The following is a 25,467-nucleotide window of genomic DNA, read 5'->3' as shown; positions in this document are numbered from 1 at the left end:
ATTTGCTCTAGGAACGGTATTTTTTTTTCTCTCTAGCAACTAGTTTCCTTTTCAGTCTTTGAACCCAAATAGGACTTTATGGAGCATCTTTGTTCTTACTTACACATTAGTTTGTGACTAATGTGCCCAAAATATCTTTTTTTTTTTTTCTAACCCAACCCCAGAAGTTTCTTGTATGCGGCTTCTGCAGAATCCTGTTTGTGCTGCGTATTCAGAAGACAAAAATAACTGAAGTTCTTGCTGGTTTTTAGGTTTCAGTTTCGTGAATACAGTGATACATGGATCATTGCCTATTTCTCCTTGTGGTTGTCTCTGTTTTCCATTTATTTTTAAAAGAAAACGCAGTCTCTTATTGAGAAATGATACTGACCTAAATTTCTGCTGAGAGTAAAAGTCCATGTTTCGTATTTGAAGGTTATAAATTGACAGACACTAAGTATGAGGAGTGAATGCTTTCCCTGTTGTTGGAACAGTCTTTTATATTGTTTACTCATTGATCAGCAGAGTAGATATGATAAAATGTTTAGAAATAGGTGTTTGGGGAGTCTGCAGCAAAAATGCTTAGTACAATATGTGGTCAAATTCATTTCAGGCATTCGTTAACGCAGATCTCTCCCAAAAGTTCAGCCAACCTATAACGCTTTATCAGTTATTATGGCACCATGGATAATAAACATTTACTCTGCACCGTTCCAGGTGCAAGGTCCTAGGTGACTTTATATGTACAATAAGAATAATATTTAGAAGAAAGAATCTAAAAATATTGTTGAGGTAATATACACTAGCAAAATACATGTATTTGTGCAAATTACTCAGATATTTGTGTGTATTCATAATCTAATACACATAATCTCCATCACATACTCGTAATCTCATACACATGCTCATAATCTCCATCTTGTAGGAAAGAAAAGCCAAGATAATACTATATAAAACAGTTCTCACACATATTAAAGATGACAGGGTTTATATTGAATGATTTTTTGATCTGATTATTCAGAAGACATTTTGTAGTAGGCGAAGTTACCATACGTGCATTTAATTAACGTTAAGAGCTGGTGATGTCATAGATACCATTTCAATAATTTTCCCCCGGTTTGTGAATTTACTTAAATTTTGTTTAGGGTGACTGATGACTTTTATATTTTGCACATTACCTGTCATAGTTCCGGAAGGATTTGTTGGAAACCTGACTTTTGAGTCCATCTCATCAACTGCAATAAATGTGAGCTGGGACCCTCCATCTCTACCAAATGGTCTAGTCTTCTACTATGTATCTCTGAGCTCACAGGAGACTCCTCGCCATGTGAAACCACCTCTAGTTACGTATGAGAGAAGCATGTATTTTGATAATCTGGAAAAATACACTGATTATATATTAAAAATCACTCCATCAACAGAAAAGGGATTCTCTGATACCTATACTGCCAAACTACACATCAAAACTGAAGAAGATGGTAGGCTGGACCCTTTTATTCCCTGTTAAGCAGATTGTTGATGTTTTCTTGTTTATATTGCTTTCTGATAGAAAACATTATTCTTTAGCATTATATAGATTCTGTTCGTTCTTAAGTAATTAGCCTTTCAATAAACACAGTGAGTTCTGTTTCTTAAAATTAGTTACCTGTTGATAAAATTAAGTCCTGTTCTTATTAAAGCCTCTTCATTTTAATGCTAATTCACTTTTGTTTCATCGAGTATTCTTTTTTTTCTTTTATAGTCCCAGAAACTTCACCAATAATCAACACTTTTAAAAATCTTTCCTCTACCTCAGTTCTCTTATCATGGGATCCCCCGGTAAAACCAAATGGTGCAATAATAAGTTATGATTTAACTTTACAAGGACCAAGTGAGAATTATTCTTTTGTTACTTCTGATAACTATGTAATCCTGGACGAGCTCTCACCATTTACATTATATAGTTTTTTTGCTGCTGCAAGAACTGTAAAAGGACTCGGTCCTTCCAGTGTTCTTTTCTTTTACACAGATGAGTCAGGTAAGCCGGAATCGGTATTTCTTCAAATGATTTAATTATTGCAGCATTTACTGTCTCTTTTTAAGGAACAGCATGAAAAAGGAAAGGAGATTTGATTGTCTATTTGTAACAGGCTGACAGCTATTCATCTGCTTTGCTGAACATTTTTTTTTTTTTTTCAGTGTGAGCTTCAGAACAAAGTGTTCTGTTTAAAGCTCCCTTGGAACTACTGAGTTCCAAGTGCAACAGCATGATTACTTATACTTATTTCTGAAATTAAAATATGATCATTTTATAAATCTTTCTTAACTAGTGTCTTCAAGAAGCTATATCATGACAGTTTTCTGCTAAAAATGGTATGAATGTAAGTTTTATAATGTGTTTTCCTGCAGTGCCTTTAGCACCTCCTCAAAATTTGACTTTAATCAACTACACTTCAGACCTTGTATGGCTGAAATGGAGCCCCAGTCCAGTTCCAGGCGGTATCATTAAAGTATATAGTTTTAAAATTCATGAACATGAAACAGATACTGTATTTTATAAGGTAGGTCATTATACCAGCAAATGTTTATTTCACAGATTTAGGAATTGAGTTAAAGTCTTTTGACATGCAGGGGGAAAAACTCCTTTAAATTATACAAGGACCAACTTTCTAAAATATCTTTTTTGTTTCCTACAGTGTAAGGTTGCTTTTGGAAAACACAGCAAACATTTGTCAGATATAGAAAAGGGCTACTTCATAAAGTGGTTTATTTAGAACGTGTAACTTCTAGATATCTACAAGTTAAGAAATAATTGCACCATTTTGTTAATGCTGGAAAGTATACAGTAAATTTTTTCAGACTATCTAAAACCTGTTGTTATCATAAGTGTAGTACATTTCTACAGTCATCCCCCTTATCCACAGGGGATACATTCCAAGACCCCTAGTGGATGCCTGACACTGTGGATGGTGCTGGACCTGTCCATATGTACTAGGTTTCTTCTTATACCTAAGTACCTATGATAGAGTTTAATTTATAAATTAGGCACAGTAAGAGATTAACAACAATAATAATAAAATAGAAAAATTATAACAAACTGTAATAACAGTTATGCAAATGTGATCTCTCTCTCAAAACACTTTACAAATTTAATGCCTTTTCCATCTTAACTAAGCGCTTATCACACACTGTGACCGTAACCTTTGCAGTTTGAGGTACTACAGTAAAACTATTACAGTTTTTTTCCTTCTTCCCAATTTCACTGGTAGACTAAGCTTCATTCTTACTGTAGATCTCAGCAATCTAAGCATATATTCTTTTTCTTTTTTTTTTTTTAATTAAGTTGAGAACTTTCATCTTTTCACCCAAGGGAAGCACTTTATGGCTTTTCTTTGGCATCTCTGAATTGCCAGCATCATTACTCTTGTACTTTGGGGCCTTTATTAAGTTAAGTCAGGGTGACGTGAGTCAAGCACTGGGATACCTCACAGTAGATCTGATAACCCAGAAGGCTGGCTGACTAACAGATGGAAAACACTGGACAAAGGGATGATTCGTATCCCGGGCAAGATGGAGCGGGACAGCTCAAGGCTTTATCCTCGCTACTCAGACTGGCACACAATTTAAAACTGATGAATTGTTTATTTCTGAAATTTTCCTTTTAATATCTTCTGGCTGTGGTTGACTCTGGTAACTGAGACTATGGAAAATGAAACCATGAATAAGGGAGGACTACTGTATTTGGTGTTTAAAAAAATAGTACCAAGTGACTGTTTTTAAACTTTTCAGAAAAGTGTTTATACTGGCCTTGTGGTAACCTTCCCAAATAGCATATAATCCCACACTAACTGGTCTTTTAAGATACATTATTATTCTTTTCCTTTCAATGCTAATTGGTTTCTGTGCTACATTCCCTTTCCTACCTCCATTTTTAGGTTCCAGAATCAATGAAAAATACCCAAAGAACTGATGTAACAAAGGGTCTCAAATATACCTCTATGATTTCCAGCATTTAATTGCCAAAATACGATTAACTGGCATTTATTTGAGAAAGTGTTTTTTTTTTTTTTTCCCCAAAAGGCAAAAGAAGTACTGGAATGCTCTTTAGGTACATCAAGGAAAGTGCAAAAATTCTCAGTAACCTTGTCCCCAACATTATATGCATTGCAATTTATTACTGATGGTAAATCATTTTTATAGCACATGTAGCTTACAAAGTGAATAGTAAAAATCAAAAGCAGTGAGTAAGGTTATGTCATAAGGAGCAAAATGAAGTACTGCTGACTGCTCCTAAGTTGGATTTCAGTTGAGGACTTTAATTTTAGCAAATTTGAAGGAAATAATCAGTATGTAATTCCAAGAAAAAGTCAGGCAGACAAAATGAAAACAAAATACTTCAACTTTAAAAACAAATGGCAATTATTAGACTCTTCAGGGCTGACAGGGTGCCCTGTTCATCCTTGCATCGTCAGCTGAGAACACCCTGTGGCTCACACAAAAAAAAATATTTAATATTTTAAAATTTTAATTAAAAAACCCATGCTTATTAAATTACAGGCTAAACACAGAAGATATAATTTTGATGCATTAAAATATTTCTTCCAGTTATAAAAAAAGTTTTTTGATGATTCATGGTGACTAAGAATTTTTTTGTGCTTTCAGAATATTTCAGGTTTTCAAACCGAAGCCAAACTTGTTGGACTGGAACCAGTCAGCACCTACTCTATCAGCATCTCCGCCTTTACCAAAGTCGGAAATGGCAATCAATTCAGTAATGTAGTGAAATTCACAACGCAAGAATCAGGTTAGACATGGTTTGTTGATCCTAAAATGTTTCATCTTGTATTTAACAGTTTTGTCTTTTGTTTCTCAGTTTATGTGATTAAGTATCAATATTTAATTGTTCATTCAAAAATAAGTTGAATTTTAGTGCTTTAAGGCTAGGCTGGGTCTTGTCTGCAATCAGATAGATGTATATTTACACATGGTTTTTCATTTTGAACTGAGGAAGTTGAAATAAAAGACTAGTTTAGGAATAAAGCAGGCTTCTAGAAATCTGTGAAAAATAACCTTCTAGATATCTGTGTAGCTACTTAAAAGGTTGTTGTGAAAAATATTTTAAAAAATCCATTTTAGTATTTTAGTACTATCTGAGGCAGGTGGGAAAAAAAAAAGAGACATGAACCAGTAGTCACTTTTAACAGTTTGATTTGTATCTTCATGCAAAAATACTTATGATTTTTTAAAGAAGCTGTGCTGTGACATTTAAAGACCACTAGTTATTAAGTAAATTTTTACTTTGCCATAGTCCATTTGTAACATGGGGAGTTGACTGTGAAGACTATGAAATACCACTCATTGGTCTAATTAAACAGCTCACCTGTGTGACGTATGTGCCATCACTCAACTGTGTACCGAATAGATTTCATTTATAACTGACTTAATGGTGGCTTAGAAATATACTTTCCTCCTCTCAACTGACCATATGTTTAAAGGCACCTCTTCTTCTCTCTTTTTTTGGCAATGATTATTGAATAAGCTCAACATCCTGTTCTAGTCATTTCTTCCCTGAACCTCTGGCTGTACTTCCCCTTGTTTTAGTGAATTTCTAAATAGAAATTGGAGCCCACTCACTGATAAATTAATTTCTGAATTAATTATCATTTTGCATTAATTAATTAATATATCTGATACTTTTTTTTCCATGGCATGCTTAAGACAGGCTAAATAAATAGTATTTATAATGAATGTAAGTGCATGCTTTGAGTGATGTCCGAGTGTCTGGATTTGAATCCAAGCTCTGTCACTTACTGGTTGTATAACCTTGGCAAAGGCACATGACTACTCTCTAAGCCTCTAAACCTTTAACTGAAGAGAAACGCACATCAGCAGGGTTGAAGGGTTGTGAAAAATATTTTAAAAGATCCATAGAAAGCACTTATTACTGTGTCGGACGTACAAGGACTCAAAAAATGTTAGTTGCCCCTGTTCCCCTATGACAGATGAAGAAGCCGTGATTCAGGCAGATTAGACGACAAGGGCTGAGAAAATTAGTGAAGACCCTGAACTAGAACATCAGCTTCTGACCTCCAGTGAGAAGCGGACACGACTGTAGGAACTGCATGTCGTAAATGAGCGATGCTGTGGGAAAATGCTAACCCCATAAAGAAGATAAATTTATTTACACATAGATTAATAAAAATCAAGGCTAATCTTATAGACAGTGGTCTGTAAAATGATGAATACTTTTCCAGTAAAACTATTTCACAAAATCGTGTGCCAAAATCCAAGGGTTTTGATCAATAACATAACAAACCTTTTTCCTTTGACATGATCTGATTTTTGTTGTTTGGAGGGAGGGAAGGAGGGAGACAGGGGAGGAGGGAGGGAGGCGGAGAGAGCGGTTTGTGAGCCAGCGTGCAGTACCTGGGACCGGTATCGGTGCCTACCTGAGTTAGGAAAATTGCCTTTCTCGTTATGTGTGAGAAGAAGGGTGTATAAAGCGACATGAATCATTAGCCCTCACTGTGTTTTAAATTACAGACCAATGCTGATTGTCCTCAGAGCCGGATTTTCTTCTTCAAAATTAAGTTGTTTTTCTTTTGGATTTAATGACGTATTGCTAGCTGAGGCCAGTCTGACATGGTGAGAGAGATGTCAGACTGATAAAAGGTGTGCAGCCTGATTTAAACCAAACCCTGAGCCCTTTTCAAGTACAATAAAACATACGTTACATGAGATAAATCCTATGCCCTGATCGATTGAATAAAAGAAAATTTTCACCTGGTTAATTAAGTGTTTTTAGGTTTACAGAGTCAGTGAAATAGATGTTCACAAAATCCAGGTAAATTTAAGTTTAGTTGAAACTTAAGCAAATTATCAACTATCTCTTGTTAATTTATTTTATAAAAATATTGATATATGTTTTTAAAAATAAAGAAGCAGATAATCAACCATATTTAGCTGCCAGAAACCTGCATCAGCTGAGAAATTGCCTTTTCTTTCATTTTAAATGCTGCACACCCCTAAGTACTCTCCTTTAGTTCTGATACTTTTATCATCAGAATCAAGGAAGAAGGGTTTGTAAAGTGAGAAATTTAGGCCAGGAGAGAGAACTTTAGCAAGCCAAAGAGTACTTGAGTATTCTTTGAATAACTGTGCTTTGTATAATGACAAGTTGTTTCTTTTCACTGTTAGTTGATTGACTACATGCTAATTTTCCTTCTAGCATCCTCTTTTTACTGTAACAAGGAAAGCTGTGCTGACATTAGGGGACATTAGATAACCAGACATTGCTGTGGGAAGTAATCACTATCTCCAACCTGCAGTCACTTTGGCAGACTGGGATATTGTTCTCCAACGAGATCAAGTTAATTCAGCGAAGTTCTAGGAAAGACTGGGATTGAATTAAAAACTGGGGCTGATTTAGATCTTCTTTCCAGTGATTTTTGAAAAAGATACTGAAGGATCAGGTCTTCTGCTTCTTCCAAAGAAGTTATCCAAAACCCCTGATTCAGTTCCATATTTCCTAGTCCTGTTAGGCCCGGATGTGCCACATCAGCTAGGCACCTACATCTATGTTTTGCGTTAGAAAGTTCCATAATAAAGTATTGCTAGAACTGCTCCTTTCATTTAAGAGAGAAAGAGGGCAGGCTTCAACCATTGCCTGAGTTTGAGGCTACACAGTTGTATCTGAGGGTTTGAGGAGGTGATTGCTGCTTGGGTCTAGGAGAATATTCAGTGACGGGTTCAGTAGCGTAAAGATTAACATGGCAGCATAGAAAATGGGCCCACTGCCATTGGATTCAGCCCATGTCAAGAACGTTTTGAGCACACAGTGAAAGCTTGATATGTTAAATTTTTTTCTGCTTCTGTCTGAAGCATGATTTTATCTAGCAGTCATATGATGAAATCATTTATCTGCTACATGTGTATACATTTTAACTTTGGGCACTTGCTTCTCTCTTAAGTTCCAGATGTTGTACAGAACGTACAGTGTATGGCAACAAGCTGGCAGTCAGCTCTGGTGAAGTGGGACCCGCCTAAAAAGCCAAATGGAATCATTACGCATTATACAGTAACAGTTGAGGGGAATGCGACGGAAGTCTCTTCCCAAGATCACGGATACACTTGCATGAAACTTATTGCCAATACCTCCTATGCCTTTAAAATAAGAGCTGCCACCTCAGCTGGCGAAGGTGACGAAAGTACATGCAACATCAGCACGCTACCTGAAACAGGTAACTAAGCTGAAACAGGTAATTGACCTGAAAGAGAGAACTAACCTGAAACACAGTAACTAATCCCGGACTGTGTTATATGTTTGTCAGTATCATTTGTAGTCTTTATAACACATTTATCTAAAACTATGCAAGAAATAGTAAAAACAAACAAACAAACAAAACATACTTTTTAGCTCCACATCTACCTGAGGACCAGCTGTGTAGTATATGGAATCATCTCCACGACATTGGGAGACTGGAAAGAGGAAAAAGAGAAAAATCTGCTTTATTGTGTTTTCACAAGTATCTATTTCTTATTATCGAAACACCAAACTTACTGAATTATACCTTATCATAATTTAAAATAGGCAATGAACATGTAAACTTCTGGCACTCTCTCTTTTTAAATTGATTTTATCGCATTCCAGATGCTTCCCTGAATTCTGTAGTCACACTGGCAGACTCACTCTATGTCCTTTCCTTTTATAATAGCCTTTATATTTTATATTATTGGAGTAAAAATATCCAGGTCACTAAGCTCTAGTCTACAAAGACGAAAACTCTCACTCCTCCTAACGTTGACCTGTCCTATGTCGTAATCTCCTTCCTCTTCTACCTTCTCTAAAACTGCACCTGCTCCTATAAATGAAAACTTCAGTCCGTCCTGATAACACCACTTCCCTGAAGGCCCTTCCCACAATGGGGATGGTGGGTACTGGCATAATTGTTGACCTCTGGCACATCTAGATTCCTTATCATGGAAACAGTCTTTTAACCCTTTGCTCCATTTGAAATCAACATCACTCAATTTTAGTCCACTTTTCTATCTTTGAGGCTATCAACCAGAGAACTTCAAGACGTGGTGTACCTTCTCTCTGATTGCAGCATCCATATCGGCGTACTTTTTATCCTTTCGATGCAGCATTTCTTCAGACTTCAGTGTTTTCTCTGTTCATCTGGAATGGATACATTTCAACAACACCTATCTCTTGCTCCTTAGATCTCAAACCATGTCATTGTGACCATCTAGAAAATTACCAACTCTGAGCAGATCCCACTGTTTGTTTTCACTAGAGGCTGGCTGATGACTAGTGCTGGAGAAGATAGAGATGGTTCTACCTCGTTCAGTTATAAATTCTCTTATCGCTAACTCTCCCAGCTGCTCCATCTTCTATACATCCCTTCCTTACACTTTTACCAATCTTCCATAGGAAAATTCTGCTCTCATTTTGAATATGGTCTACCCCCACTGTCATCCATAGACAAGGCTATTATTGATTTTACTAATAACATCAAAGATAATTGATCTACCCTCCTTCAAAATTTATGTCTCCAAATATCCCCTCTCAGGGATGTCACTGCCATACTCTTCAGGAATCTAGCTGCTCATTTTTGTTTCAATCTCATATATCCCCTAGAATATTACTCTTAATAATTCAGTATACTTTCTATTGCATTTTATCTTCTTTCTCTCACTCTTTCTCCTGCAAGGTTTTGGGGACACACACACACACACACACACACACACACACACACACACAGTTAGAAAATTTCAACTGGGAACCTGGTTGGTGTATCAACCCTAAATGTATTTAAAATGGCGTTTCTGTTACATAGATTCTCCTTCTCTTCCTTACTTTTCTATGCTTGTTCTTTATAATCGGTTGGAGACCAAGCCACATATTTTTATGTGATACCTTCTCCCGTCTCTTCTACATTTAATCAGACCTTCAATTCAGTCCCTGCCACGGCTGTGCAGTTTGCTCCTCCTTTAATGTGACTGCCCCCATTTTATATCAGACTTGTTGCTTCCTGTAATAGTACCCGAAAGCGGCCTTATCACCCATTCCCATCCTGCCTACCCATCCGTCCCATCTCCCCACCTCTTACTTGGATTGAATTGGCCCTAACGTACAATTTAGAGCATATATGTGTTGGCAGGTGAAGTTTATTGTCTGAAAAGTAAGAATATGACATGCAGATTTAGGTATCCGAAGCATAGAAGTGATAATAAAGGCTCTGTGTATAGGAGATGGCCCAGAATATTCCAAATGTTTTACTTATTCTCATTGTGTACATATTACAACCCAGAATTCATCACCAATTAGAATCTGACTTTATAGCTTTTCATTCTTACATTCCCCCACTCCATCTCTTCACATAGCTGATACCTCTAGCCAGACTTCATTTATTCACACATCAGTTTCACCTATTAAACATCTGCTATGGGGGCTAATAATGGATTTAATTCTCTTCTTTAAACATAAACAATACTTTTTCCCCATCTGATGGCTTTGCTTCGTGTGGCTATATTGTCCTTCTCCCTTTCTATGTCACACAAAATTGTATTCATTCTTAAAAGCCCAGCTTAAATGTGTGTGTGTGTCTGTGTGTTTGTGTCTTCAGTGACATGCTAAGCATTAAAACTACCGATTCCTGGACTTCACCCTAGATTTGCTGAATCATAGCCTAAAGAGGTGAAGCCCAAGAACCTGTACTTTTGGGCGTCTCTGCAGGTGATGTGACACTCTGTGATTGGGGAGGTACTGGACAAGATTCCCAGGCATTTTGATGGTAGGTGATATGTAGCAGTGAGGACAGGCAAACAGTGTCACACGGGTCCTGAAAAGAGAAACAGGTGTTTCCCCGGTGGGTGGGCAGCAGATCATAGCTACACAGAGTCTGAGAGAAGGAAATATGTTCAAATCCAGGCAGGTGGTCTGCATCAGGGTGGTCTAGTACCAGGTAAAATGGTCGTGATCGTTGGATGGGTGCTAAACCTTAGAGAGCTGGGAACAAAAGACAGGGCAGTAATTCTGAGATAAGTGAGAGGATCAGGACTCAGAAAACAAGGCAGACTCATTCATAATGAGTCCACTTGTACTCAGGGTGACTGCAGAGTCACGGGCATGAAGCAGAAGTTCAGTTAGTAGAACTGAGACACATAATCAAAGTAGTGATATGTACTTGATATAGAACCACCTGAACTTGAGGTACAGGTTGTGGGGGAAAAAATCCTTTAATTAAGGATTTGAATTAGATCTTAACTCAGGATTAAAAGACCACATGAGTGAAGGCTGAAGGGATTCTAAATCAATGAATTAGGCAGATTTAGACGTATTTCAGTATGTATTGTGTACTCCCTCACTGCTAAAGACAAATGTTTCTCAAAGTTTGGACTTCTGACTCCCTGCATGAGAATATACATCCCTGAGGTCCTGCTCCAGACCGAAGGAATCAGGACTTGGAAAATACGACTCACAAATCTTCACTTAAAGAAAATATGTGGGTGAGACAGTACTGACTTTTGAGAACCACTCTATTCCACTGTAAACTCTCTGTTTGTGGGGACTGTGTCTTATTTATTTTCTTGTGCTCACAGTTCCTAGCGGAGAGGCTTGGGCATTCTAGGCACTGAAATTTTTGTAGAAGAGAGAAATGATTTGTTGTCTCATGAAATTCGTAATTTTTCATAAGGGTTTAATTCCACTGCAATATCTTATTTCCACATTTCCCTCAGGCAAAATTTATAGATATTTTCTCTAGGCAAATGGAAAAGTTTTCTCAGTTAAGGAGGGTCATCGAAGAAAACATGAGTATTAATTGCTGCTTCAGAACTACTGAAATAATTTCCTTCTCTTTAAAATTAGCTTGCAGGTCTAGTAGGTAATTATATTTATGGTTACAGTATTTATTAGGTAAGTACTTTGCTTTTATCTGGGTTCACGTGAATTGTCTGTTGATGAGATATGAGTAAGACCTGGAAATTCACTGTTAAGAATGGAAGCAGTTTTATAGCTGTTGCAAACTTCTAATTTATGGTGGTCTAAGATTAGTCACAGTGTAAAGTCAGCTCTGAGTCGCTGACTCTGTACTTGTTTTGGACATAAAGTGAAATCAAATTGAGCTCCCTCCCTTACTGCCTGGTGTCTGACCTTAGCACTCCTTTCGGGGATTATTGGATATTTTTCTCAGTGTAAACTTGGTCATATCTGGGCACAGTTAAACATGCATATTGATGATTGAATTTATGAGGAGATTAGTGTTTGGGGTCTCAATTGGTTCTATTGTCACAAATACATTGGAATAGGGCAAATATAGGTAAAGGCCCCCAAACATGGTCATTTTAACGGCATTTTTTGTCCAAATACATTATACCTGCCAGTAAAAATATTATAGAAAGTTCATGTACAGGCAAGACAACTTTTATAATCTCAAATGAGTTCAAAATGCATGTATTTATTCATATTTTCAAATCTTAGTAAATGTGGTGATTTAGTATTGAGTTTGAAAACTTACTCCTTTTTTCTGGAAGATAATTTTACACTTTGGATTTATTTAAAGCTCTTCCAAGTTCTGTCACTTAGAATCAAAAGAGGGAAATACACTGTATGTCTTGGGTGCCCAGCACTTAATTGAGGGAGAGTGAAGAATGCAGTCGTGGTTTTTAGGAGTGTTCTTTTCGGCAGTGATTTCTTTATTAGCTTTTTGTCCCAGAGGAGGTATCAGGCACCTGAAGGAACCCCTGGGAAGTCCACTGAGCTCACAAATATGTTAATGGCTCAGGATTGAATGAGTGTGCTTAATTTCCCTGTTGTTTTTTTCCCCCTTCTGCTGTTGGTTCTTTCAGATATCCCTGTATAGTTTGATAGCATATATGTCAACTCTTAATCCCCTTCTGCAAAGCCACGACCACCATTCCCCTAAGAACTATTAAAGAAATGTATTTGATATGTACTTTATTTGGATCCCTATTTTGTGGGCTTCTCTGCGCAGTGCAGAGATTACAGGGCAAGGTGTGATTCTGACTAAATCTGATTTCCATTTACCAACTTCTTAAAAAGTAAAATATTTCTATCATTTATAAGAACTCAGACCATTCTTAAAAGTATCATTTACTAGATTGAATGTGGGTGGTTCAAAGTGTTTCTCAAGGTTGCAAATTAATGTACTGATTCAAAAGTTCTACCTTTTTCCTTTGTCTGCATCCCACTGATGTGGCTCACAAAATATATTTCATACCAACTTAAATATTAAATATAATACTGAGTGACCATCAGATGAGAAGTTTCTTTTATATACCTGTGGTGTGGTGGACATTTAACGAATATATACTATTTAATGCTTAGTATGTCCAGGCTCTGTGTTTGGGGATCAAGACCCAAGTTTGAATCCCAAATGACCTTAGTGGTCTTGGCTCTGTGCCTCCAAGTAACTTCACTGTTATTATAAAGACATATCTAATCATTATAAAGCAATTAAACACAAACCTACATAAATATGTTAGTCAATTGTGTGGATTGGAGGTGAAATCAAATAGCAGTTCAGGAGAAATGCACTTTATTGAAGGCTGTGTTGAAGAAGTGGAGTATGAATTGGGTGATGTTCATTGGTAGCTTCAGAATTGCTTTATAGGAGAAGCTTAGACTCAGTAATTAGAAAATATTGCTCTAGTTTGAATTTCATAGTTACACTAATGTTTATTTAGATTATCTGAGCTAGATCAGTAAAATAGCCAAGTTTTCAAAATATTCTTTTTTGCTGTTGCTCAGTATGCTAGGAGAAAATGTCAGTTGCACATATCAAAGAACATTCTTCTCTTTATTTGAGCCATCTTAGATGGTGGGGTTGGGATATCTGAAGATTCTGGGTATGCTGAAGCACTCATGGTGAGCCACTCTCTGGCCCCATCACTATTCATGAGCATAGTGAGATTGATGGAGAGGAGTAAATAGGGATTCCAAGATACAGCAAGGGAAACACAGAGTAGAATAAAGGTATGTAATACAAGGGGTCAGGCTGAGATGGAAACCTGACTAGTGTAGGTGTTATAATTGAAAAGAGTATAGGAGGTGAGATGGGATAATCAAAGTAGACCTTACTCTGCTTTGTGTAATTGTAGCGGAAGTTTGAATATAATATCAGGAAAATTGGGAACTATGATAAATTTAGAGTAGGAAGCAATGTAAGTAACTATGAAAATAGTGATTTTTTTTTTGGCCATTTTCCTAAAACACTGCAGTAATCTCTTTAGATGGAAAAGGATTTGTTCATTAAAAATTTACTGAATCTCCCAAGTCATAAAGAATAAAATTCACAGTCAGTTTAAAGGCCCATAATAAGGCTTTTTTCAACCCAGCATTCTGTTCCCTAGTAATGTAGGTGTCTCTTCCTTCATCTTTTGACATTTGTCCTCAAATGCCACCTCTTCATAGAGGATCTGACTTACTTATTATTGAACCTCCTCCCAGCTGGAATTTTCTGTCCCTCTTTCCTGCTTTGCTTTTCTCTATTGTGTTATTGTCTGTGGATCTGTCCTCGTTGCAATGCGTGCTCCATGAGAACAGGGATTTTTCTGTATCGCTCACACCTATTTCAGTGGCTAGAAATGTGTCTGGCATAGTGATGCTCAGTAAATATATTATGACAGAATGAATGAATGAATCATTCAGTATACAGGCCTAGATAGTGATGGACACACCATGAACACTCAATATGCATATTTTAGGTGCCTTAAGTAGAAACTTTCATCCACAAACTTAGCTTTAGACAATCATGTGGTAAAATCTAAGAAAGGCATGTCTTCTGGGGTATTTTTTAATTAAGCTTTTTATTTTGAGATAGTTGTAGATTCACATGCAGATATAAGACATAATAGAAAAATCCTGTGTTCCTTTTATCTAGTTTCTCCCACTGGGAACATTGTATAAAACTATAGTACAATATCACAACCACCATATTTATATCAGTGCATTCATTATAGAGAATATTTCAATGAGAATAATTCCTCATGTAGCCTTTTTGTGGCCACACCCAATTCCTGCCCACCTACCTTGCACCGCCCCTCGCCTTAACCCTCTGACGACCACTAATTTGTTCTCCATTTTCTGTAATGCTGTCATTTCAAGAATGTTTTATAAATTTTTTTTGCACTTACAGGTTCATGTGATTTCCTTTTTTAGCTTGTTAATATGTAGATTACATTGATTGATTTTCTAATAGGAACAAGCATTTGGTCTCTGGAATTCAACCCATTTTTGATCATGATGTACTTCCTTTTATATATTACTGATTGCTATTTGCTCATCATTTGTTAAGGATTTTTGCATCTATATTTGTGAAGGATATTGGTCTGTAGTTTTGTGGATTTTTTTTTTCACTCTCTTTGTCTAGTTTCAGTATTAGGGAATACTAGCTTTAAAATATGAATCTCTTCTAATTCCTGGAAGAGACTGTGTAGAATTGTAGTTAATTCTTCTTTAAGCATTTGGTAGAGTTTTCCATGAAACTCTCTGGGTCTGGAGATCTCTTTTTGGGGAGTTTTAAAACTATTTTTAACACTCTCAGGATGCAAAGTTGGAGCTGAAGTGTGATGTCAAATCAGTTGTAAAATGTGCTACTTCTAAATAATACATCTGTCAAAAAGAAGGTCTTAAGAGAAATAAAGAAATATAGTAAAGTAAAATGTTTTGAAATAAGTTGATACAAAATGAAAATACAATATATCAAATTGTGTGAAACAGTTAAAATCATGAAGGGAGGGAAATTTATAGCACTGAATGCATACACTGGGAAAGAGGAAACAGTTCAGATCGATAATCTAGGCTCCTCCCCTCCACAAGAGTCTAGAAAAAGAAAAGGAAGATACACTGAAGGAAGTGAACTAATAAAAATAAGAGGAGAAATCAATGAAATTGGAAAAAAAAAGTAGGAAAAATCAATTAAACAATGAGATGGTTCTTTGAAAAGATAAAATTGACGAACTTCTAGTGAGCCGAAAAAGAAGGAAGTCACAAATTACTAGTATTTAGGAATAAAAAACCCACTAGAGACACTGCAGACGTCAAAGGGATAATAAATAATACCTACAGTTTTATACCTTAGATGAAATGAACTTTTTCTTTGAAGCACAACTATCACACTCACCTAATATGAAATAGTTAACTCGAACAGCCCTGGAACTATTAAGGATATTAAATTTGTGAGGGTTTCCATTGATACCACTCTGGCAGAGAGAAGGAGGGCACCTCCGTCACTGTCAGGTGTGAGCAGAAATCCAAGTTCCCCACTCGGCCTCTGTTGACGCCCCAGGAGGGGATGCCGGGTGAGCATGAGAAAGGGGGCCGCCCACCAGGCTTCCCCGGGGAAGGCCAGGGGTGCCTCTTCACTGCTCCCCCCATGTTTCCCACTGACCCGGTGGAGGGGTCTTGTTACCCGCGGCAAGGGTGACGGTTCTGGCTCCCTCTTTTGCCCCCTCTGACCTCACTCTATCAGGGGTGGTTGGGATACTTCCTTACCACCTGGTGAAGGCAGAAGACTAGTTTCTTCATTTGTGGTCATGGAAGGGGGTAAGGCCACGGCTTTTTTCCTGTGGCTTTTGGGTAGAGCTGTTACTGTCCAAAAGTTTTCTGTCTTGCTAGGCTACACTATTTTGGGTTTTTTGTTTGTTTGTTTTTGTATTGTTTGTGGTTAGAGGGAGCAGGTTTTTACCGAGGCTTTTTTGGTCTGGCAGTTGAAGATCAGTGGCTTCTGGAATAAATGAGGCAAAAAGAAAACTCACTACTGCGTGATCCCTTGGATCCCAAGACCTCAGTTGCATTGCCTTCTCTCCCTTTGAAAGCCTTCTTATGTCTGTTTTATGTTTAATGTCCGCGGTTTTACTTGTACTTAGTGAAAGGAATTGGGAGAATACATCTACTCCATTTTCTTCAAAGCCTGACGTTTGTTTGCAGGGGTGTTAATATCATGTGTGGTACCCTTTTTAACCATATATTCAAGACTAAGTTATTTAATATATATGAAGTACTCTGCTAGGAACTTCTGGGAAGACTATGATGAAACAAAATTATTTTTCTTGTGCTTTTAAAATTTAGAATTATATAACTTTAGATCTTCATTGGATTTCTGAGATAACCTCATTGAGTCATTTCAACCTCATTTAGTCATTTCATTTTGCAAACATGGGAAATGAAGCCCAGAGGTTTAGTGTCTACTGAGTGTGCTTTAATAATTAGCAGGACACTTACTAGCCCAGAACTCTTTCAACTATATTATCATACTTCCCTTCCCCTAGAAATTCAATAGCTCATTTGCATTTAGTGGAATTAAAATATTTTTCTTCTATTATTTCACAGTATCTAAATAGCTACATTGCAGAGTGGGGAAATTGAGGTCCATCATGAATTTCATTAATTTGTGCAGGGATTTTTATGCTGTAAGCATGTATATACTTTTGTCCAAATATGGTTTTAAAATTTGGGAAAACTACATTTCTATTATCAACTATGTGCTTACCCTATAATACTAAAAATACTATGAGTTAATGTGATAAGATCTGTAAAATACTGAAGGTATTCTGAGAAATTTTATAGTTTCTAGACACGTATCACATTTTTTATCCTGGATCAGTTCCAAAGTGTAATGTTTGCTACTATGAAATTGTCTTAGATATCAAATTCTAAATTATAAATTTAAAAGTCCTTTTAAATGCAGTTCCCTCTGTAAAAAATGAATTTGAGTTACTCTGCATAATTCTCCTGACCTCATTGATGCTCTAATACCTTTCATTAAGTGGACTCCCAGCACCCACTCTTTTCTTCAGTCCAGCTCCAGCCAAAGCCAGCTGTTCTTCAAGCAGCATTTTTATTAACTTATTTAGGAACTGGGGCATATCTTATTACCCTATTTTCCATTCCTGTCCTATGCAGCTGTAGCTGATACTTTTCATAACAGCCTTTACATATCAACCTCCCCTCTCCATCTCACCTCATTTTTTCCCTTATTCTCTTTTACTTCCCTTTTTAAGTAAATTATGCAAGTGTGTGAGCATGCAAAACCCCTTCTTTTTTCTTTCTCTCTGGTAACCATATTACTTGAAAGCTTCAGGAATGTACTTGTGGTTCCTATAAGATTATAAACTTCAGGGAAAAACATTAATGGTGTAGAAACTCTGAAATGTGGAATAAACGAGTTTTAATGATAGTGAAATTTCATTAACAATATTACATTAATTTAGACAATTAAAAAAAATCAATGCAGTATAAATATAAAGAAAAGGTTTTAAACAAATAGGTTGCACAAATTATTGTAAACCCCAACATAGTGGATTTCAAATATTACAAGTTTCATGGTGTATAAGAGAACAGCTTATGGGAGGAAGCCATCATATACATATAAGACGTGAATAAATAGCAGCCACTACATGATGAATGCTTTCAAAATTCAGGTTAAGTAACATTTCTTAGTATATGAGTGCTATCGCTGTCGTTTAAATATCACCACCTATTATTCACTGCATCCTTGAATTACTCACTAGTTCTGTGCCTTGATACCTTATTATGAAGAATTACTACTTTAAAAGCATTTGCAGTGTTAGAAAGGTAATACATATTATTCCATATGGATCACAATAATGAAATCTTTACCAATTAAAGGGTGTGTTAAAAAAAAATCACTAGCCCAATTTTCCGACATTTGTTACTGATTAAATTAGCCTACTTTAGGTAGGACTTTTTAAAAGTGAAGATTTTGCTTCCAGCTTTGAAGGATTTTTTTCCCCTAGATATAAAATTCTGTGTAGATAGTCCCACCATCCAATATTTTTCTCTTTAAAGATGTCATTTTTTTGTCTTCTAGTACTCATTATTTCTGAGGAGATGTCAACTGCCATTTATATCATTAGCTCTTGTGTATGAAATACTTTTTTTTTTTTTTGACACTTTCAAGATTTTTTTCTTTACCTTTACATTTAAGCAGCTTGACAATAACATGGCTAGTGTGGTTTTTGTTGCATTTATTTTGCTGTGGGTTCATTTAGCTTTTTGTATTGGTAAATTAGTATCTTTCCAAAATTTGAGAAATTTTTGGCCATTATTTTTTGAAGTTTTTTTCCTGCCCTCTTCTATTCTTCTGAGATTCTAATTACATACCTCTTAAGTGGTTGAGATTTTATTGAATTTTTTCACTTCTTTCCCTTTGTTCTGTAGTTCTGAGTTCTACTGATGTGACATAATATTCATTGATTGTATTCTGCCATCTTTATCTGGTATTAAACAAATCCAATGAACTGTTCATGTCAGATATTATACTTTTAAATTCTGTAATTTCCCTTTAGTTCTGTTTCTTTATTTCCATTTCTCTGCAGAAATTCCCCCATTTGCTTTCTAATTATGACTGTGTTTTCCATTATGTCAAATGAAATATTTATGATAACTTCCTTAAATTAGTTTTCTGCTAATTCCTACACCTGAGTTACCCTGTGATTTCTTTGTATTGAACACTTTTCCTTCTGACTACAAGTCATATTTTCCTGTCAGCAATTTTCCTGCCTGCCTAGTAATTTTTAAACTTATATTGGACATTGTTGGTAATGTTTTTCAGAAACTCTGAATTTTGAAAAAAAGAAAAAAAAAGAAACTCTGAATTTTGTTATCTTCTTTTGACGGGTGTTGGCTTTTATTCTAACAGGCCATTAAATTACTGAATGATAGTTTTGTGAATGTGTGGCTTTGGATTCAGCCTTATTTGTAGAAGTACAAAACCTTAGTCCTGTGACATAGAGCAAAGTAAATGTATGGCCCTTCTGGGATTTTAAATTTAAGCCTGCTGTTTACCAATTCCTTAATTTGGTGGGATTCAGACTCCAAATTTTGTCTCCCCTGCATTGGGAAGCAACTAAAATTTCTACTAAGTTTTTTATCTGTTGCTTTCCACTTTGATTCTTGGTATGTCCCTCATACTTTCACAATTAAGAGATTAGCCAAGGATTTCTAGGGAGTTTTGACCCAGAATTTGGGTCTAACCCCTTTATGGCTCTCTCCCTTTTCAGCTGCTTTGGCAATTCTACATCCGGTTCCCTGACACCCTCCCTCCCCCACAGAGGTCATGGTTGTTACCTGCAGAAGGATTAGTGTGACACAAGCTATTCTGGTATCATCAGAACATATGCCCCAAACTTACTAGGTTTGAGTAATGGAATATTTTTATATAAATTTTTGATTACTTCTGCAAAATTATTTTTTGCATGATTTTGACAATTCTCATCACATTGAGCAGTTTTCTGCATAATAGCCTTACTGAACATTTTGTGGTAAGTACATAGAGGAGGAGTTTACAATTGTAGTAATATACTATTTATATATTTAATATATAAATTAAACAGTGTTTTTGTTCTTAAAAATGTTTGGGCAATCAGGAATTTTTATATTGGCTACATTATTTCACAGAGTCTGCAGTCTCACTCTGTCCTTTGATCTTGTCTCCTCTGTTGTTTCTCCTTACACCTCTCCTTTTATTCTCTTTCTCTCTCTTTCATGGAATCACTGACAAATCTAAATTCTTCTGTCTATAGAGATTTTCCCCAGACTTTAGATCCAGGACTCCTATTTTAATCATCAAGGTTTTCTATATACCCACAGTCTTAGAAAAGAATGGTTTAAGTAGTGTTTGATTACAATCGGCATTGCTGACGCTTGTTCATCAGTCAACATTAGTGATGGCATTGGTGACATGTCTTCTTGAAGTCCGTGTATTCATCCATGCATCCATGTGTCCCTCCACTAGTTTGTTCACTTACTCATTTATTTGTTAAACAAATATTTCTTAAGTATCAACGGATGCCTGAAATGACTGGCTTACATGAGTTTTTTATGATCTCTTTTTCCTATTCTAATCTACCCTCAATTAACTATTGACTTGATAGGCAATTTTTTTCATCATCTGCTGTTCTGATACTGTAAATTCTACCCCCCTTAAATGTTTATTTACTCTCATGGTTTCAAAGCTTATATGCAAATTTATAAAGCTTATATATACACATATTTATCCCAAATTGTTTTTTCTGACCTCTTCTTATTCTAACCTAAGCGTCTTTTCCCAAGGCATCACTCTTTATTCATGCTAATATGAAACTAGCATTTTCTTTAGTCACATCCATCCTCAAGCAAATCACCACTAACCAGTATATCTTTTTCATATCTTCATCAGTCAGTGGTTCAGTTTAGTCTCCAGGTATTAGAGTGATCTGAATAGACAATTAACTCTGCTATATAATTACTCCCCTAAGAACTGCTTCTGATAAACTCTTTCAAATCAAGGTTGTCATTTTTGATAGATATTCTCATGAGATGACTTGCTACGTAGAGCTGTCAAACTAATGAGTCTATAAAACAAATCAACTCACTTTGCCTCCAAATAAAACATGTATAATCCATCTTCCTTGTTGTGTTCTCCAAAAAAGATGACTTTTTCTCCAGAAGTTTTACTGAGATATTTTATAAAAAAGTTATTTGTCAATAATATTTGATTTAAATATTAATACTATTATAGCTGTGGTCCATAGAATTATTTTGGGTCCCCAGTTGTCTGCTGTATATGCACTTGTGGCAGACGCTTAAAATTTCTTTTCAGAAACTTTAGTTCTGCTTATAGATATTGTCTCAGTTCTCTTTCATGCAAATAGAATATTTTAAGATGATTTAATTTGGCATATTAATAATTTCTCAGCTTTGTAGTATCACCTAAAATCATGTTTATGTAGTATATTTTGGTAAATTTTGTTTCAGCTACTCCAAAATCTGTCTCTAGATTAAGCCGGATTGCCAGAGAGAAGTACACCTGAACTGAATAATTAGGAGCTTAAGAAATAGGTTTACAAAAGTGTGTTTGATAATTATGCCTCCTCCCTATACTGAGAGACATTCTAGAAACAGCCAAGTTAGACATACTTAGTATTTACTACGTAAGGCCATTGTTGTGTACTGTTTATGTGGTTTGGGGGAGAGAAATACATCTTTGATCTCAGTACCAGAGCTTATTGAGTTTTTCTTGTTCATCTAATTTGTCTTTATTTTCACAGAGAGTTACAGTCTTGTTTTTTTTCCTTTTCATTATTTGCTGTCATATCAGAGTCACATCATAGCCTACTTCTAGGAAGTGTCCTTGCCATCTGTTAACCTAACTCCTGAGTTTGTTCCATTTATTTGACTCCCATTTCATCTCTGCCCAATAAGTCATCACATTTTGCCAATATTATCTGCCTATTCTTTTAGCTCGATTCCTAATCATCCTTTGTTATCATTGTACTCCCCATTGTACTGCATGTATACAACCTCTAACCAGTTTCTATCAAAATTACCTTTTCCTAATAACTGTACGGAGGCTCAGGATTTTCTTACCAATTAATCTCAGTCAGTAGTTCTCTAAGTTATGCAGGAGTGATCTAAATTCATCTCTCACACTTTCAGTGCCTTTCAAGGACACCACACTTGATGCCCTCCCCTTTTTTTCTTATTACTTCCTTAGACTCTCTTCTCCCATCTGCTGTGCTTCCCAGTCCTTGACAAACATTTTGTTACCACATATATCTCTCTCCTCGTATTAATCTACTTAGACATTACTGCTCCCACACCTCTACTGATCATCAGTTGTTCCCTCAGATTACACCTCCCAGATCTTCTTCCACTGGACCTTTCCTTTTGGCATCACCTCTTTACGGTAGTTTCTGTTAGCTAAATTACTTTCCATAGAGGCAAGAAAAAGGGCATATATCCTAATACTTATAACTTGCCCACACCACTCAGTAGGAATGTCCAGTAAATGATGCTGATGAAATTCAAGTTAGTGCAAAATTCATGTCTGCTTTGCCGAAATTTTCTTTGCACCTACTTTTCATGAATTTCTATGTTTATATTGATCCATATTACACTAGTGTTAGTAAACTGTACTTTTATTTTTGTAGGTTCAGGTCATATATTTGTACCTTGGTTTTTTGTCATTTATTAAAAGTAAGTAGAGACAAAAATATTCTTAGTAAACGAAATAGATTGTGTTGGTATTTTTTTGTAGGTTGTATAAATATAATTTATAAATATAGATTTTCAGACATCTATTTTGCTTAAAAGAGAGTATATCTGTGCTTGAAGATAAATATATATATAGTCATGAATAAAGAATTAAGGAAACTTAGTCTTTCATGTTAGTATACTTAACCAGGTCAGTGAGAAGTTAATACAGACTATATCATCAGATTCCTATCATGAAAGGTTGGCAGCTTCTAATAATTGATATTCAGAAGTTTAGGGAATAATTATATTTTATACACATTTCCATCTTCTAAGTGGAATCTAGTAAATAATCACTAAAAACTGACATGCATTTAAACCTGTAACAAGTTTTACTCATATAGGTCTGCAGACTTTCAATTCAACCATTATGAAAGTATTTCACTGATAAGAATAATTTATGAATAAAAATGTAATGTACAGAATACCTTGGCAGTGAATGTTGATTGCTTCATCACAGTTCAGTCATGTTTAGAAAATCTAAGCAAGCTGCATGATTATTCCAGGAAGCATGGAATGATGTGTTCAAATTAGTACCATCTGTGGACAGAAAAAGTTTGAGGTTTTTAGTCATTCTTAAAGAATGGAAATCTGATTCTCCATGCTAAAATGGGTGTAATCCTTTTTCTATCTGTAATTCAATAGGGCAGTTGCCTTGAAATAGTCTAGTTCAACACACAGTTCATCAAAAGAGAAGATACTGGATATTAGTGAGGGTTACTGCTAGTCACTTATGAGTGCCTCTGAAGTAGCCTTGTTTAAAAAAAAGTCTGCGAGCTATACTATGTATTTGGCCTCAGATTAGACTTATTTCTGAGTCTAATCCAAACACATGTGAGTGCAGAATGTGGACAAAATTTTGTACCACATGAAAACCAAAGGACTTTTTCGTGAACCGTGATTTATTTACATAGTCAACACTTACTGCGTGCCCATGTGTACTGGACTCTGGGTGTCTGAACAAAGTCCATCACTGTGCCTGTCACATGGGAGGCAACTGCAATTATTGTCACTTTCCTTTTAGTCAGGTTAAAAATAATTCTTGTATGGATCTTGTTAAGTTAAAACACTATCTTATGTGTCAAGTTAAAGCACAATCCTGTTTAGACCTTTTCTTCTCTGCAACGCTGATTTGGAGAATGCTGGAGTCTGTGGACAATATCCATCTGCTGGAAATTTTTATTGTGCAACAAACGTTGCCATTAAAGTCTTCTTTCTGCAAATCTGAACGTTGGAGGGGGAAAACGTTGATCACAGAGTCACAGGCATCCAGTCATCACTCCTGCTGAAAGACAGGGAAAGGGTAGCCTCCCCTGCTTTCTCCAGTTCGTGGGATAGCTAAAGCATCCTTTGTTCTTCCCACCTCTGTTTGCTTAGTAGACCCCAGGGGAAGGACACTGAAACGTGGAAGGGGTAGTTGGTGAAGGACTGGAAAGAAAGGGAGATGTCTGGATCATCATCCCCGGCTCTCTTGGGGAAAGAGCCGTCTGTGGTTTTAATTCAAATGAAAAGTCAATATAAAACTGACCAAGATTCCCATTGTACTTCGGATATAACTAAAAATCTTGAATCCAGTCTAGAAGGCTCAGCATTATCTGATTCTGGCCGACATCTCCGACTTTCTGTCTGCGTATTCATCTCCGTGAGGATGTAGCAGCCTCTTCATGTGTTTCCAATGTACCACTTTCTCTTGTCCCTCAGAGTCTTTACACATGCTGATGTTTTTCACCCAGGGAAGCTACATCTGAGCTGTCGGGTCTCTGATTAAATTACAACTCATCAGGATAGCCTTTCATGACCATCTATCTAAATCAAGTCTCTTGTTATACCATTCCATTCATTTGTTGATACTTTGAAAAAATATTTATTAAATGCTTGTTTTGTTCCAGAAATTGATCTAGACCTTCAGAGGCACAATCTAACATGTAGTTTGGCATTTATATATGTATATAATGTGCATAATGTATAAAAATACATTTTAGAGTAATTGCTCAATTTTTTTCATTGATATGAATTCAAAACAAAACCTTTCTAGATCTTTGGTATAAATGTTGGAGTTAAGTGGGGATGAAAATGGGATTAGGCCTATTTGAGGTGGGTTATCAGTGTAGAACTAGGATTTATCAGAAGACAGATAGCTGTTCAAAATAACGAAGGCTGTGCAAACTAATAAAGCTGTCTGGGAATCTATTTTAAAATAAAGCCTCTCAAGATTTTAAGGTTTCCTTTGCTCTAAAAAATTAAGCACAGGCTAGATAAGTAGAGATTGGTCATTTGGTCGAGGGAAGTTGAATTCATTTTCTGATTTTTTTTTTGTCACAAACTTAGTGGCTTAAAGCAACTCATTTCGTGCTGTGCAGTTCTGTGGGTTAGAGATGGGCCGGCTGTGCCTGGATTCTCTCCTCAGTCTCACAAGATTTCACAAGGTCAAATCAAGATGTTGATCA

At 36.1% G+C, this 25,467-nt stretch overlaps 1 protein-coding gene across 1 annotated transcript in view; it reads left to right on the top strand.

Annotated features, from left to right (window-relative positions):
- Positions 1-25,467, top strand: part of PTPRQ (protein tyrosine phosphatase receptor type Q) — a 179,051-nt gene that overhangs the window by 66,371 nt on the left and 87,213 nt on the right. Inside the window, exons 21-25 of the mRNA XM_032493701.1 lie at positions 1,167-1,457; positions 1,721-1,996; positions 2,368-2,519; positions 4,621-4,762; positions 7,929-8,198. Of these exons, the coding sequence (XP_032349592.1) occupies positions 1,167-1,457; positions 1,721-1,996; positions 2,368-2,519; positions 4,621-4,762; positions 7,929-8,198 (1,131 nt within the window). The remainder of the gene's footprint in view (positions 1-1,166; positions 1,458-1,720; positions 1,997-2,367; positions 2,520-4,620; positions 4,763-7,928; positions 8,199-25,467) is intronic.

The sequence above is a fragment of the Camelus ferus genome, chromosome 12, assembly GCF_009834535.1.
Source record: "Camelus ferus isolate YT-003-E chromosome 12, BCGSAC_Cfer_1.0, whole genome shotgun sequence".
NCBI lineage: Eukaryota > Metazoa > Chordata > Mammalia > Artiodactyla > Camelidae > Camelus > Camelus ferus.
The sequence above is the reverse complement of the archived record's forward strand: the minus strand, read 5'-3'. Positions and strand labels throughout refer to the sequence as shown.